The 14710-nt window shown below is 49.3% G+C and overlaps 1 protein-coding gene across 2 annotated transcripts in view; it reads left to right on the top strand.

Annotated features, from left to right (window-relative positions):
* SPOCK1 (SPARC/osteonectin, cwcv and kazal like domains proteoglycan 1) overlaps positions 956-14710 on the top strand; it is a 505425-nt gene continuing 491670 nt past the window's right edge. Inside the window, exons 1-2 of one of the 2 annotated variants that reach the window (XM_003354287.4) lie at positions 956-1353; positions 1966-2151. In XM_003354287.4, coding sequence (XP_003354335.2) covers positions 1966-2151 — 186 coding nt within the window. In that variant the 5' untranslated portion in view covers positions 956-1353. The remainder of the gene's footprint in view (positions 1354-1965; positions 2152-14710) is intronic. The other variant, XM_005661679.2, reaches the window with a different exon arrangement.

Here is a 14710-nt window from a genome sequence, read left to right as displayed (position 1 = left end):
AGTGATTGCATGTGCAGTGTGCTTACAGCTGAGAAGCACTGTGTTCTCAAGGGGTTACCAGCAGCCTGGCCTGATCCACAGGTTCAGCAAATCTATCTAAAGTTCAGGGTGAATAAGCCAAGGGTGAATCAGCAGGCCAGGTGTGAACACCGGGTGCTGGAGGGAGCCCATCTCCACTGAGGGCCATACCAAGGCCAGCCTTGGGGAAGGAGGAGAGGCAGCTGGAGAGGTGGGCAGGGCCAGATGGGCAGGGCCTGGAGCCCAGCCATGAGTTTGGTCTTTATCAGGAAAGCAGCACGAAGACATCTGTGTGTGTTTTGGGGGCGGTGGGTGGGTGAGTATGTCAGATCTTTTCTAAAAGAGCACTCATATGTCTGGGGAATGGGTGGTGGCTGTACAAGAGAAAGGCAGCAGGTGAGTGTCCCCTGCACCCAGAAGGGACTGCACTAACCCCTTCTGGCCATTTTAATGAGATGTGCCTGAAGATCTGGAAAGCCCAGGGCGTTTGGGGCAAGGCCAGCCTCCTGCCTCTATGTCCTGTCCCTGAAGCCTGGCCTGGTGTTTCCCTCTTTCTCTTCCCTCCCTCTAGGAAAACCCAACAGCCTCGTGCTGAGGCCAGTGCTCAAGGGGTAGAGACAGCAGCAGAAACGAGCTTCTGGGCATGAGAACACCAGGGGTTGCCCCTGGGGTCAGTGGGGCAATACAAGACTGTCGCAATGATAGAAATGGAGCAGAAGGGCTGTCCCCAGAGACCGACAGCGGTTGTATGGAAGTGCAGAGACGCGGGAAGGTGTCTGACCGGGTAGAGCATGGGCAGTGCAGAATTCACTCAGCTCGCCTAAGGAAGGCTGATTCAGCCAGTCTGGCCAGGCGCCAGGAATCCCCACTTTTAAAAAGACCTCCCCTCCCCGCATTGAGGTGATTCTGACTTAAGTGGCTCAACAACCTTGCTTTTGAGAATGACTCAACTTGGCCTCTTCCTGGCCTTAGATCTTTCGTCCCCTCAGCTGTCTGTCTCTCACCAACTTGGTCTGAAAGCTTGTTTCAGCCCTGCCTTTAGAGGCGGGTGACCACATCCTGGGCAGCTGGACCGGAGGCGGCGGGGCTGCCGCCGCCAGGGGTCGCCAGAGGCCTCGGCTCGTGCGCTCGGGCTCCTCCGCCCGCGGACGCCGCGCCCGAGCGAGCCAGCGAGCGAGCGAGCGGAGCCAGAGCGCTGCGGGCTCACAAAGCGGCCGGACGCGCGGCGGCGGGAGGCAGAAGCGCAAGGGAGCGAGCCCGCGGATCAGCCTTCTCGGCGACCGCGCCACAGGAGCTCGAGCAACTCGGTCGCGGGCACCCGGGCCGGGCCCCAAGGTACGTGCCCCGCCGAACCCCGCGCCCCAACTTGGCGTAGTTGGGACGTCCCCGCGGCCGCCGTGGGGCTGGCGGGGTCAGGGCCTGGGGCTGTCTCCGCGCGACCCTCTCATCCGCCCAGGCGGCAGGGCTGGCCAGGGGAGACCCCCCCCATCCGCGGGCTTGCCCCCACCCCCCATTCCGCCGGAGCTTGGACTGCTCCTCGGAGCCCCGTTCCCCTCCTCCCTCCCCCGGAGCTCTGGGCGCCGTTTCTGGGAGTGCGGCTTGGCTTCGAGGACTCCCCCGTTTTTGAGGAGGGGTGCCGAAGCTCCTGTCAGAGAGTGGCAGTCAGTGGGGCACCCGGAGAATAGGTGACAGGGATTCTCTATAGTTTGATAGCAGCCCCTAATTTGTGACGCAGCCTCTTCATTTGTAACTGAGTCCCCCGTTGGGAGAGGGGTCCCTCGATCCGTAGATCCGCCCCAGGTGTGCTAGGGTTGACCCTGTCCCCGCTGGGAGATCCCCCGCCCAGACAGCGGGGGGGCCGGTGGTGGAGGCCCCCGGCCCCCGGCGGGGGTCTCGCCGCCGCCCTGCCCTCCTGGCTCACTGCCCCCGCGTGCCCCTGCCCCGCAGATGCCAGCGATCGCGGTGCTCGCGGCGGCCGCCGCGGCGTGGTGCTTCCTGCAGGTCGAGAGCCGGCACCTGGACGCGCTCGCCGGGGGCGCGGGCCCCAACAACGGCAATTTCCTAGACAATGACCAGTGGCTGAGCACAGTCTCCCAGTACGACCGGGACAAGTACTGGAACCGCTTTCGAGATGTGAGTACCGCCGCGGCCGGGCCCTGCGCGGGGGCGGGGGACCTTCTCGGAGGTGGGGGGCCGGGAGGGGGGGCGACTTCCCAGGCAGCTTGTCGATCCCGTTTTCCTGGGCATCGTCTTGCCTGAGAGGAACTTTGAAGAGAACTTCGAAGGCTTGATGCGCTTCGCCTGTTACCTGTGGTCCAGGTGTAGGACTGGGCCAGGTGACGGCGCTGAGTGTGGTGTAAACAGCGAGCAGCTGCGGAGGGAGAGGCTCCTTAAGCTTGTGGGTTCTCCTAACGCTGATGGTTGACTGTGCCAAGCCCCCTGGAGAACCTCCTTGGCAGCTGATGCCGACCATCTCTAGGGTGTTCCAGGAGGATGCCTGCTGCAGAGGTTAGGTTTGCGGGGAGCCCACCTCATTGCATAGGGAGCAAGGTGTCCCAGGAGGTTGGGAGAGTCATGGCCGTGGGCCTGATTAAATGTGAGGTGGGAGCATGGTCGTTGTGACCCCTGTCCTCTTTAGGGGAAGAGAAAGGGAGGGGACAGCTGGTGGAGCTGGTCCGCTGCTTTGAGCCGGAGCCTGGGTGGCAGATAATTGCTCTGCCCAGGGAGCCTGGGAGCTGTGGGAGGGGAGGAAGTTATTCCTGGGCGCCCAGAGGCAATCTGCCTGTTTCTGCCCCAGGCTTGCTGCTGCTCCCCAGGTACGCCCCAGAGGATGCTGGACGAGAGGCACCTGGCACCTTCTTTCCAGCAGATGGCATCCCTTTGTGCTGTGGGCGCTGCTGCCAGCTCTCCACACGGTGGCCCCAGGTGGCTGGGGTCCTGTGCTTCCAGGGAGCCAGAAACAAACTTGGATGATACTGGACATTAGGAATTCCTGCCCTTGGGAGAAACCGGTAGCCCAGAGCCCTGGTCTTATCCTGGGGCTCTTTGTGGTGTGTGTGTGTGTGTGTGTGTGTGTGTGTGTGTGTGTGTGTGTGTGTGTGTGAATCACTTCCTTCGCTGGTATGCCCAGCCCTTCAGACAGAGTATCTGAGGAATGCAATGGATTCAGATGTTTTCTAGAAATTTCTAAAGAGCACCTGTCCAGGTCCCATTCCAGAGAAGCATAGGCCTTGAGTAGAGGCTCACTCTTCCTTTTCCCCCTCCCTCTAGGTAGTGGTGGTCTTCTCTTCGCAAGGGGCTTTCATATACTTTCAGCGAACCGCCACCGTTATGTGGGGCGTCGCTCTTGGAGCTCGTACTCCCTGTACCCCGCCTCCCCGCCATGAAATCTCTGCCACACATCCCCCTGTACCTGACCTGTTAACTGTCATCAGTCAGTCCCTTTTCTGCTCAGCTCTGAGGAGCCTGGCACTGACTCCCTTTGCCATGCTGCCCAAAAGATGCCCCAGGAAGCTCCCCTTCCTGGACCCACATGGGGTAGAATTGATCTTGCTTTTTTCTTTCTTTTGCCATCATGTTTTAGGTAGAGTTGAGCAACAAGGCAGATGCCTAACTGGGCTAGAGCTGGGAGAATTGGGCCGGGCGTGGGGAAGGTACCTTTGCACATGCCTTGGTTCGAGTGGCAGCGTCAGATGGAAAGAGTGTGCTTATTGGTCTTCGGTTATGGAAAGGTTTATTCTCCTTTGTGCCTGTTCATAGTATTCTAGTCTTGGTGTATCATAAACATGATTTTATTCTTATTTCCCCCTCAGCTTTGAATTTTGAAAGATTCCATTGCTCTTCACTTCTTGTCTTTCTTGCACATGGTGATATTTTCAATTCCTGGACTGAAAATCCTGACCGATCCCCGTGAAGCTCCCACCTGGGGTGCTGGTTAAATTGTAGTGTCCAGCTTCACCCCGACCCTGAGTTTCTTATTCCACAGTTCGGGGAAGCGGGCTGGGAATCCATATTTCACATGAACATTCTGGGTACTCCTATCGATGATTAAGAAATGCTGCCTTGTAAAATGTCTAAAGCTTAACAAGAGAAAAGCTTCTTTGTTCAAATGCACTGCTTTTTTGTTTCTGGAAGGATTTTAAGTTTTAAACTAATAGTTTTAGCACATACATTCCTTTAAAATGATAATTTAATCCAGCCTAGCATGAAAAACACCTAAAGATTTTGTTAAAATCCTGAATACCTTTAATCATCAACCATGTTACAGGCTTCCTGGAGTCTCTGATGCTCACCATGGGTCAGACATAATTTGATGCCATTAACTGCTTTAATGTGTTGTGAACCTCAAACTAGATGCTCTTTGAGGCCAAGTCGGAGTGTCTTCATTAGGGTCTTTTACTTGGAATAACCGTAAAGCCTTGGGCCTTTGGGACCAGGGACTAGAAGATTGACTTCCTGTGGAAACCAGCAAATCCTTTAGTGGCCAGTGACAAAGTCCCAGCTAATGGTGGCATTGCTCAGCCAGCCTGCTTATTTTCACAGCCAGGCCTTGCTCGAGGTTCACCAAGCTCAGCCTCTGTGCTGTTGTTGCAGTTCCATGGAAGCCAGTGATAACTTTGAAAGGCTCTGCCCTGAGATTATTGTTACAGTGCTTGTCAGTTTTTGAAAATCATCTTGCTTTCTTGCCTTTCCCCTGACTAGTCTCTTTTTGCACTTGGTGGAGAGTGAGTTAGAAATGATGTTTGAACTTGAGATACTGAAAACTAAGGGCTCGTTTTAAAGAGTTAATGATGGCCATTAGTGGTTGTTGCGGGGCTAACTTTGAAGTGGAAATGATGGCGGCCAGCGCCCTGTGCTCCCCTGCTCGTTGAGTGTTCTGTGATGTTGCCAGAGAAGACCTGACAGCCTCTGCTTCGTGCTTTGAAGCCTTCCTATGGCTCCAGATACACAATCACCATCTCCTTCTTTCCAGAAGTAAAACTTTTACAACTACTCCATGGCTGGTTGCCTGGAGCCATGGCGTCAGGAGAGAGAACAACATACAGATATTTGCTCCTAAATACCAGTGGTCTGTTAGTTTGGTCATTATTTGTTTTTAAAGACCAGCAGTTGGTATGTTTTGAGCCAAATGGAGACCCAAGACTTTTGCACAAATACAGCATTAAGAGGAAGAAGATGAAAAAGACAGATGTTTGCATTATGTTGTACAATAAATTTCCCACCTCCAGCTGCTCCCACTGGCATGCTTTTAACTCCATGTGGTTTGGGGTTGAGGGGTCAACAACAGCCATTCTCCTGCTTTTTTTCTGATTCTAATTTGGCTTTCCATAATCATTACTGTGAGCAAAGCTTCCTCTTCCCATTGCTACATTCGTTTATACCTTCATTCATCACTACAAATATATATATATATATATATATATATATATATATATATATATATATTTGTCTTTTTGGGGCCACACCCGTGGCCTGTGGAGGTTCCCAGGCTAGGGGTCTAATTGGAGCTGTTGCTGCTGGCCTATGCCAGAGCCATAGCAACACCAGATCCAAGATGAGTCTCTGACGTACACCACAGCTCATGGCAATGCTGGATCCTTAACCCACTGAGCAAGGCCAGGGATTGAACCTGCAACCTCATGGTTCCTAGTCGGATTCATTTCCTCTGTGCCACGATGGAAATTCCTCATTACTGCAAATATTTGACTGTCTATGACATGCTAGGCAGTGGGCTGCAAGGGTGAGAAAGATAAATAAACACTGTCTTCTCTCAGGTCACCTCTGCTGTATTGGATGAAGTCCCTTAAGTTAGGTGTCAATATTTCTTAATCTGTGTTCTTCTTTAAAAAGTAAGTTTTTTGTTTTTTGTTTTTTTTTGTTTTTTTCCTTGTAAAGGTAATCTGTACTGGTTGAAATTAAAAAAGAAAACATTGCAGAAATTGATACCTAACATTTATCCAGCACTTAGTGTGCTGGTCATTGTTTATTCTCTCACTGAATATTCATAACAAGCCTAGGAGGGAGGTACTGTTATTATTATTTACTGGGAAGTGAAGACTCTTGCCCCTAGGGCTGGACTGGGCTGGGGAGGAGCTGGACTGGCCCCAGGCGCTCCGACTCTTGCTCTGCACTGCAGCCCCTCAAGAGTGGGTGGGTTTTGGCCTTGAGTCTCCCCTGGTGTCACACTGTGAAGTTTTGCTGCGTCCTGTCTGAGGGTGACCAGGGGAGAGCCCTAGGTTGAGCCAAAGTGGTGTGAGAAGCCAGGTGGCCACAGCTTATTGTAGGGGGTCACATCAGGGCTTATCTTCTGCTAATAACGAGCTTCTGATTAGATTAATATCATTGCTTACACTAAACATGACATTTTCTTTCTTTTGCACTCATGAAACTAGCCCTGACATTTAACTCGGGGATAATTACCTTGAGCAGGCCCGAAGACTCAGAAGGGTTGCCTTGGCTGGCATTTATCTTACTCCAGAGTGACCTGAGTTTGTAATTCTAATGAACCACAAGGACCAGCCCGCATGTGTGTTGCTTCTCGTGCACACTCTGTGGGATATGGTGGTCCCTGTAGCAGAACTGGTGTGGCAGTGAGCATCTCATCTGCTCATTTGATCTTAGTGTCTCCGCTATAATGAGTTTCAAGGGCAAGTGAGGCTTATTGATAGAATAGTGGCTGGCTCAGTCTGTGGGCTTGGTGACAAGGGAGGTGGTATGGCTTAGTGGATCAGTCATTAATCTGTCACCGCAGAAACCTGGCTTGTAATAGAGAGTAGCAGAAAATCATTTTGATTAAACAGGTTCAAGGAGAATTAAATGAGTTTGTGATCCTGACTTTCTTTAATGAACCCACTACCTTAAATCCCTTGTAGTAGATGACCACTGATAGAAATAATTATTTCACAGGAACTTTATCATAAAGGGACAGTTTAAAAGTTGATGGGCCTTGAGGCCATTCTTATATTTTCTGCCCTACTCTTCAGTTTGCCCTGGCAGAGAGAACCTAGTTTTTGCTTGGCAAGGGTGGCAGAGCTTTTGCCCTAGCTGACCCTCCCAGGCTGAGTTCCCTTGCACCTCCTGGTCCACCCAGCCCTCCCCAGTGTGGTTCCCCCGAACTAGATTGCTAGCAGGATGAGGACTCCTGTATGCTGATGGGATTATTTTCAAAAGCAAGTGGTCCCATATGGATCATGATACCTTTATTCCTCCCCTGGGAGAGTGGGGCATGAACCTTACCTCAGCTGTTTTATCTTCTTTTTTTCTCCTTTTGTGGCCACACCTGTGACATATAGAAGTTCCCAGGCTAGGAGTCGAATTGGAGTTGCAGCTGCCGGCCTCCACCACAGCCACAGCAATGCAGGATCCGAGCCCCACATCGTTGGCCTAGGTCACAGCGTGCGGCAACACTGGATCCTTAACCCACTGGTCCAGAGGCCAGGATCAAACCCAAATCCTCAGGGACATGATGTCAGGTTCTTAGCCTGCTGAGCCACAGCGGGAACTCCAACTCTTTCATCTTGATTGGGGAGAAACAGTAATGTTAGTAATTAATTATTTTATAATAAATCATTTCTTACACATTTACTTGCTGTATATATTTCAAACCAAACACACTCAGGATCTGCCCTCGAACCCGTTCAGGATGCCTCATTTTACCTTTCTTCTGGGGAGGTGACTGTTGCTGTTCTTTAGGAAATTGCTCAGACCCAACGTGGTACCTGTTCTCATCTCCCCAGGTAAGATAATTACAGACAGAAGAAATTTCCTGTAAGAGATTAAGTAATTTCCCCAAGGTTACGAGATTTTTTTTTTTTTTCTTGGCCAGATTTTTTTCCAGTATAGTTGTAAGATGCACCATTTTTGTACACTACTGAAAAAAAAGGCAGTGCCCAGGAGGAAGAGTTTGATAGACCCTGGGGTAAAGCCAAGATCCCAAAGGACTACCCCTCAGCCAGGATCCCAGAGGACTGCCCCTCAGGGTAGAGGTAAACAAGAAGTGAAGTCACTGTGCAGAAAGGGCCTGTAGCAAGGCGGCTTGTGTGTCTCCACCTTGGCACTGGTGGATGAAGGGGAAATGTAGGCTCTGAGCAGTCTGGCCGATTTCTGGCCTGAATGCACACTGCCACACCCCCAACCCCAAACCTTAGGCCGTTTGTCCTTAACGCATCTCTGACTTCTCCTTTGTCAATCACATCGTATTGGTGAGGACTCTGGATTGCAAGTGGCTAAGAATCTGGTCCAAGCTGGCTGAAATGGAACAGAAAACCGATGCAACTTGTGTAACTGAAAATTCCACGGACGAGCTATGGATTCAGATAAGGCTGGGCCTGTGGGACCCGGTCGCATCACAGGGTGTGTGTGTGTGTGTGTGTGTGTGTGTGTGTGTGTGTGTGTGTGTGTGTGTGTGTGTGTCGTTTTCTTTGCCCTTCTTCATGGCCTACCCCATCTTTGGCCTTTATTTCCTCCATGCTGGTTGTGTTCTCAGGCTGATGAGTTCCATGCGGTGGCTCATGGCAACTGCACATTGACATCATCCTGCAGTTTTTATGTCTTAATATTGTCACAAAAGTCCAAGAATTGAGACTTGTCTTATTTACCTGTGTTAAGCACCCATCCCGCAATCAATCCCTTTGGCCAAGTTGGTAGAATATGCTGATTGCTCAGGCCTGGGTATGTGCCCAGCCAGGGGGCAGGGCCTGAGAAGTGGGCATGGAATGGTAGTGAGGACTGCACTGGATAACACGATTAAGGAGGGTCGAAGGGTAGTCTCTTAAGGGGAGATGGATGCCTTGTGGGCAAACGTCACAGGAGTCTGCCACCCAGGGTTGGCATGAAGAGTGAATTGGCTAATTCAAGTGAAGCTTTTAGCAAAGTGTCTGGCTTACTACACAACAAGTGGGGGCTAATTATTTTCATTGACAACTCCTGTTGTGTGTATTATTCTTCCGCTTATAGTTGTATATATTTGTATTTCGGATTCTTGAATGGTTGGGTTCTTCCTGAAGAAAGAGCATAAGTCTTATCATGCTTGGCACACGGTAGGTGGTCTGTTAGCCTTTTGTTGATTTGAATTGTTACCTAAGCACATCTCTTGATGCATCTCTGGGAAAGGAAAGCCTGTATGATTACCAGCATATGTGCTTTTATAGGTGGAAATTGGGTAGGTGGAAATTCTAGGTTACACACATATCGAAAAACATTTAAAAATTTTTTATTAGCCTATAGTTGACTGAGAATATTGTGTTTGTTTCAGCTGTTCATCAAAGTGAATCAGTTAAACATAGATTCCTTCCTTTTCAGATTGTTTTCCCATGTAGGTTATTACACAATATTGAGTAGATTTCCCTGTACTATATAGTAAGTAGGTCCTTGTTACTTGCCTGTTTTGTGTATAGTAGTATGTTTACATTAATCCCCACCTCCCAACTCATCCTCCCAGCCATCCCACATTTTCCCTTTGGTAACCATGAGTTTGGTTTCGAAATCTTTGAGTCTGTTTCTGTTTTGTGACTAAGTTTTTTTGTATGATTTTAAAATTAGATTCAACATATTAGTGTTCTCTTAAGATATTTGTCTGTCTGACTTCACGTAGTGTGATAATTTCTAGGTCTATTCATGTTGTTGCAAATAGAATTATTTTGTTCTTTTTTATGGCTGAGTAGTATTCCACTGTATGTATGTACTAGTTCTTCTTTATCCGTTCCTCTGTCGATGGACATTTAGGTTGCTTCTGTGTCTTGGCTATTGCAAATAGTGCTGCCGTGAACACTGAGGTGCATGTATCTTTTCGAATTATGGTTGTCTCCAGATAAATGCCCAGGAGTGGGATTGCTGGATCATATATGGTAGTTCTATATTTAGTTTTTTAAGGAACCTCCTTCCTGTTCTCCATAGTGGTTGTAACGATTTACATTCCCACCAACAGTGTAGGAGGATTCCCTTTTCTCTACACCCTCTTCAGCATTTATTGCTTGTAGACTTTTGAATGATGGCCATCCCAACTGCTGTGAGGTGATAACTCATTGTAGGAAAAACTGGTTTTAATCTAAGCCCTGTCTCTAAGCCAGGACCTTACAGCGTTATAATCCCTGTGAGGCTCAACCGAAGTACAGAGATCTTTGTCCCTAGACCTTTACCATTGAGCCCAGCACTGCTAAGTGAACGTTTGAATGAATTTGAGTAAATGAATGAATGAATGTGTGAATTCTACCAGACCAGGACTCGGCACACCTCCCAGGTGAGGAGAAGGCATTCTTTTCAGATGGTGGCTGGCCCCACTGAGTCGTGCTGGCTTTGGACGTGTGTCTCTCATTCTGTTAGTAATGGATAGTGGTTATGGTTACCAACAGATGAGCATGCTATTGAGAGGCAGAGGGACTAACCCCCCCTTACATGTTGGGGACAATCCCTGAGCAGGTAAAACGTTCTTTGAGGCTGAGTCAGATTTTGGTGAAGAGGCGCCTCTTAACTTGAGCTCACCTTCCAGTCTTGTAAGGATAAACTTGGGTCTTGACTGCAGGGTCGGTTTCTTCATCTGTAAAACTAGAGTGATTGTTGCAACGTTGTGGGGTTTTCAGGAGCATGGAGTGAGCTCCTGGCACGAAAATAGATACGTGTGATCTTTCAGGGAGTGGTGTACCTCAATTATGACATAATTTCTGAGGCTCCCCTGTGAGCCTGAGTGAGTTTCTGGCAAACAGCTGTGGATGTTGCTTTCTGGCTCATGTCTTAAATCAAGGTTGGGGAAAATTGTTGCATTTCCCTTGAGCCTATCTTCATCCCTTGCTGGTCTGTAAGGTTGTCTGAGGCTCCATACAGTACATTCCTTTATGTTTCTGGTTGCAGCTTCTGGCACAGAAGACCTACCCATCATATTTCCAGTTTTCACTGGACCTCTTCTGAAACTGGAAACTCTCACAGTGTATCTGAGAGGGGGTTGAGGCCAGTGGCACCTGAAATCCTAATCCATGAAGGACTTCCTAGGGGCCCTATTATGCTAAGTAAGACCTGTTTGGTGTCACTTTCCATGTTAAGCTCTGATTCACTTGCGTCTAGCCCATCTCAAAAGGTGAAAACCCATCTTGTCCGGCAGCGTGGTCCCAGGCTGGCTTTGGGAGCATGAGGTTCTGCATCACTGTCCTTAGGGAAGCTCCTGCAGGGTCCAGCAAATGCTTGTTGGCTTTCAGGAGTCCCAGAGCTCCAGGTTTGGCTCTGGAACGAATGGAAAAATGCTAGAAGCATTGGCTAGGCCTTTTTTCCTTTTTCTCCGCACATCCGGCCCTTCAGTTCCAGACTGTTACAGGCCATCAGAGGACCTGTAGTTCACCACAGCCAAAGCAGGGTGGCCATGGTTTAAAACCCAAACAATCATGAAGTTAAAACAGGGCATGGCACTTTGTTGGTGCAAGAGAGTTCTGCACCTGCCAGCTATGTGCCAGGCCTTGGCTGGGTGCTGGGTAGAGAGGATAAATGTGGCTCCTACTCTCTTGAAGTTTACTATCTAGTGTGACAGGTCACTAGTCATAGAATAATTGTTTAGGTACAGTTGAGAAAAGTGCTCCAAGGTACAGACGCTCTGGGAATATGTACTGGAGAGGGGCAGGGGCTCATTCCTTTCTCTGGTCAGGAAAGGTTTCCCTAGGAAGGACACTGGAGCTGAGACTTGGCAGATGACAGGTGAGCTGGCTGAGGACAGGAGGCTTTTGTGGGAAGAGCAGGCAGCCAGTGGGAAGACCAGGGCTGAAGATCTGGAAATGGGCAAGACCTGGAAGTGTTTGCTCTGGGAGTGATTCCAAGCAAGCACCTTCCTAGTTAAACAGGCTGCTTTGCACATTTTCAATGTAACACCCTTGCAGGGGAGGTAGGGGAATGGGTCTCCTATGAAAAATGACATGCACGAGGGGCCAAACCCTTGAAGAATGGTCTTTTCACCTTGCCCCACTTTGTGGCTGGGTGCTTTCTTCCACAGCTGTCTTGCTGTGCCTCCCACTTTAAAAAACACTTCCTGCTCCTCTGGTGTCTGCAGCCCATGAGCTTCTCCTTCCTTCTGCGGTCAAGTGTCCTGGGCTTTAGAGCACCTACAGTTCCCACTGGGCTTTAGAAATTAGGCACCTGGGAGTTCCCATTGTGGTGCAGTGGAAATGAATCTGAGTAGTATCCATGAGGATGGATGCAGGTTCGATCTCTGGCCCTGCTCGGTGGGTTAAGGATGCCGTGTTGCCGTGAGCTGTGGTGTAAGTCGCAGATGCAGCTCGGATCTGGCGTGGCGGGGGTGTAGGCCAGCAGCTACAGCTGCTATTCAACCCCCAGCCTGGGAGCCGCCACGTGCCACAGGTGTGGCCCTAAAAAAGCCAAAAATAAGTAAGTAAATAAATAAATAAATAGAAAAGAGACTGATGGCTTGCCTGCAGAATCTGAAACAAAAAGATACAAATGAACTTACTGACACAACAGAGGGAGACCCACAGGCATAGAAAACAGTTACGGTTACCAAAGGGAAAAGGGGGCGGAGGAGATAAATTGGGAGGTTGGGATGAACATATACAAATACGATATGTATGTTAGGTAGGCAACGAGGACCTGCTACACAGCACTCAATGTTTTACAATCTATAAGGGAAAGTAATCGGAAAAAGAATATATATATATATATATATATATATATATATATATATAAAACTGAATCCCTGTGCTGTACACCTGAAACTAACATGACATGTAAATCAACTATACTTCAATTAAAAAAAGGGAAATCTGGAAAAAAAATGAGACTAGAATATACGGGCTGCTCCTTGCCCCCCTCTCCGTTCTCCTCCCCTGCTGCCATATCTGAGAACCCACTGGGAGCCAGACTTCGAAGCTAAAGGTGGAAACCAAGCTTGCCAGACACAAGGACCACAGTTCAGGAGGACACATGGACTTGTGAGCAGTTCCTGCTGATGTGTCTGGGTGCTGAATAGTGCGAGGCCTCGTAGCCCCTGGGTCTGAGTCTTCCCGTGTCCTTGTGACGATGGGAACGCACCTTGTGTTAAGAAGATGATGGTTCTTTCGGGGCAGGAGGAAAGTGCGTTCATAGACTAGTGATGTGACTTACTGAGGATTCTCTTGGAAGGATAACACTCATGTCCAGGTTAATGTTGATGGGCTTGTTTTTCTTAAGATTCTGTGCAAATGTGTCTCTCAGGAGACCCTCTGCCAGGATCCCTTAGGACGAATTTTTCTTTGGCACAGTGGAGAAGGAAGGACGTATCCTACAAATATTTGTAATAATTTGCAGACTCTTCCTGTGTGATCTGAGACACCATCAATATTCCCCAGCATAATTACGTGGTGGGTGAGCAGGAATTGATGCCGAGTCCATCAGCGCCTGTGATGGGAGCAGGGAAGCAGAACTCACTGCAGGTGATCTAGGCAATCTCTGCACAGATAGAGCGTGGAGGAAAGCAAGAGAGAGCAAAAGGCCCCACTTTTCTATTTTTGCCCCATCCTTCCTGTCCCACCGTGTAAATGGAATCAGTCTAACTCAGTTGTAAGAAAAGCTGGGCCAAGCTGCCGATGACCTTTCAGAGCCAAGACAAAAGGGAAGATGCCCACAGCAAAGTTCTACAAAAGCGGTTCTCAGGCTTACCTTTTTATAATCTTGAAAAATCACTGGCTGGGCTTGTTTAAAATTCATATCTCAGCCTCCCAGTCCAGAGAAGAGCCTTGACGAGGTCAAGGGTGGCGCCTAGGAACCTGCATTTTAAATAAGGAGTTCTGCATAAGAATCCCAGTGATTCTGATGACGGCAGTGCTCAGGCTGTATTTTCAGACAAACCCTGGAGAATTATTATTCATCCCAAATAGCCAGTGCCATTAGCTCTGATGAATAATATACTTTTAGACACAATGAGCATTTTATTTTGAAGATGTGAAGTAAATGATGACTGCCATAATTCCCCCAAGGACCACTGGGCTAGCAGTGACGTGAACAGAAAGAAAGGACGTGCTTTCCAGTGTGTGTGTGTGTGTGTGTGCGTGCGTGCGTGCATGCGCGTGCATGGTTTCAGCAGTAGCCATTGTCAGGAGATGTTCCTGAAGTGGAGTAGCTGGTGACTCTCAGCAGCTTCTAGGGCCTCAGGGCTGCTTATGCACATGAGCTCGGTGGAATTGATGTGGAACCTTCTCCATGACAAAGTCCCAGGTGGTCGTCTCTGCAAATCTTCCTTTCTCCGGAAGGGCCTGATCACAGCCACGTCTGGTTTGATTTTGCATCTTCTCTGGCAGAACCGATCATGTGGTGTGCACCGACAAACTGCAGGACATTGACTCTGACATTGGCTTTAGTCTATGGAGAAGTGGGTATTGAAGATGGTGGATGTAACAGACTTGTTTACCCTCATAGGAGATGTGCCCTTGAGCACAGAGATGCAGACACCGTTGTCTCTCAGTATCAGTGCGGGATTGGTTCCAGGACCCCCTGTGGGTACCTGACCCCATGGATGCTCATGTTTCTTATAGAAAATGGCCAAGTACAGGCATCCCTCTGCATCCACGGCTTCTGCATCCACAGATGGAGGGGGAACCATCACTTGGAAACACAGAGAAGGTCTGAGGGTTCGGGGCTACACAGTGGTACTACTTGCACTTCCCTTCTTGGCGCAGTGAATCTTCGTGCTTGGTTGGCCAGATAATTTTGGAAAGATCAGAGAGCA

Source organism: Sus scrofa, chromosome 2 (genome assembly GCF_000003025.6).
Source record: "Sus scrofa isolate TJ Tabasco breed Duroc chromosome 2, Sscrofa11.1, whole genome shotgun sequence".
In the NCBI taxonomy this organism is placed as follows: Eukaryota; Metazoa; Chordata; class Mammalia; order Artiodactyla; family Suidae; genus Sus; species Sus scrofa.
This window is presented reverse-complemented; position numbering and strand designations above follow the sequence as displayed.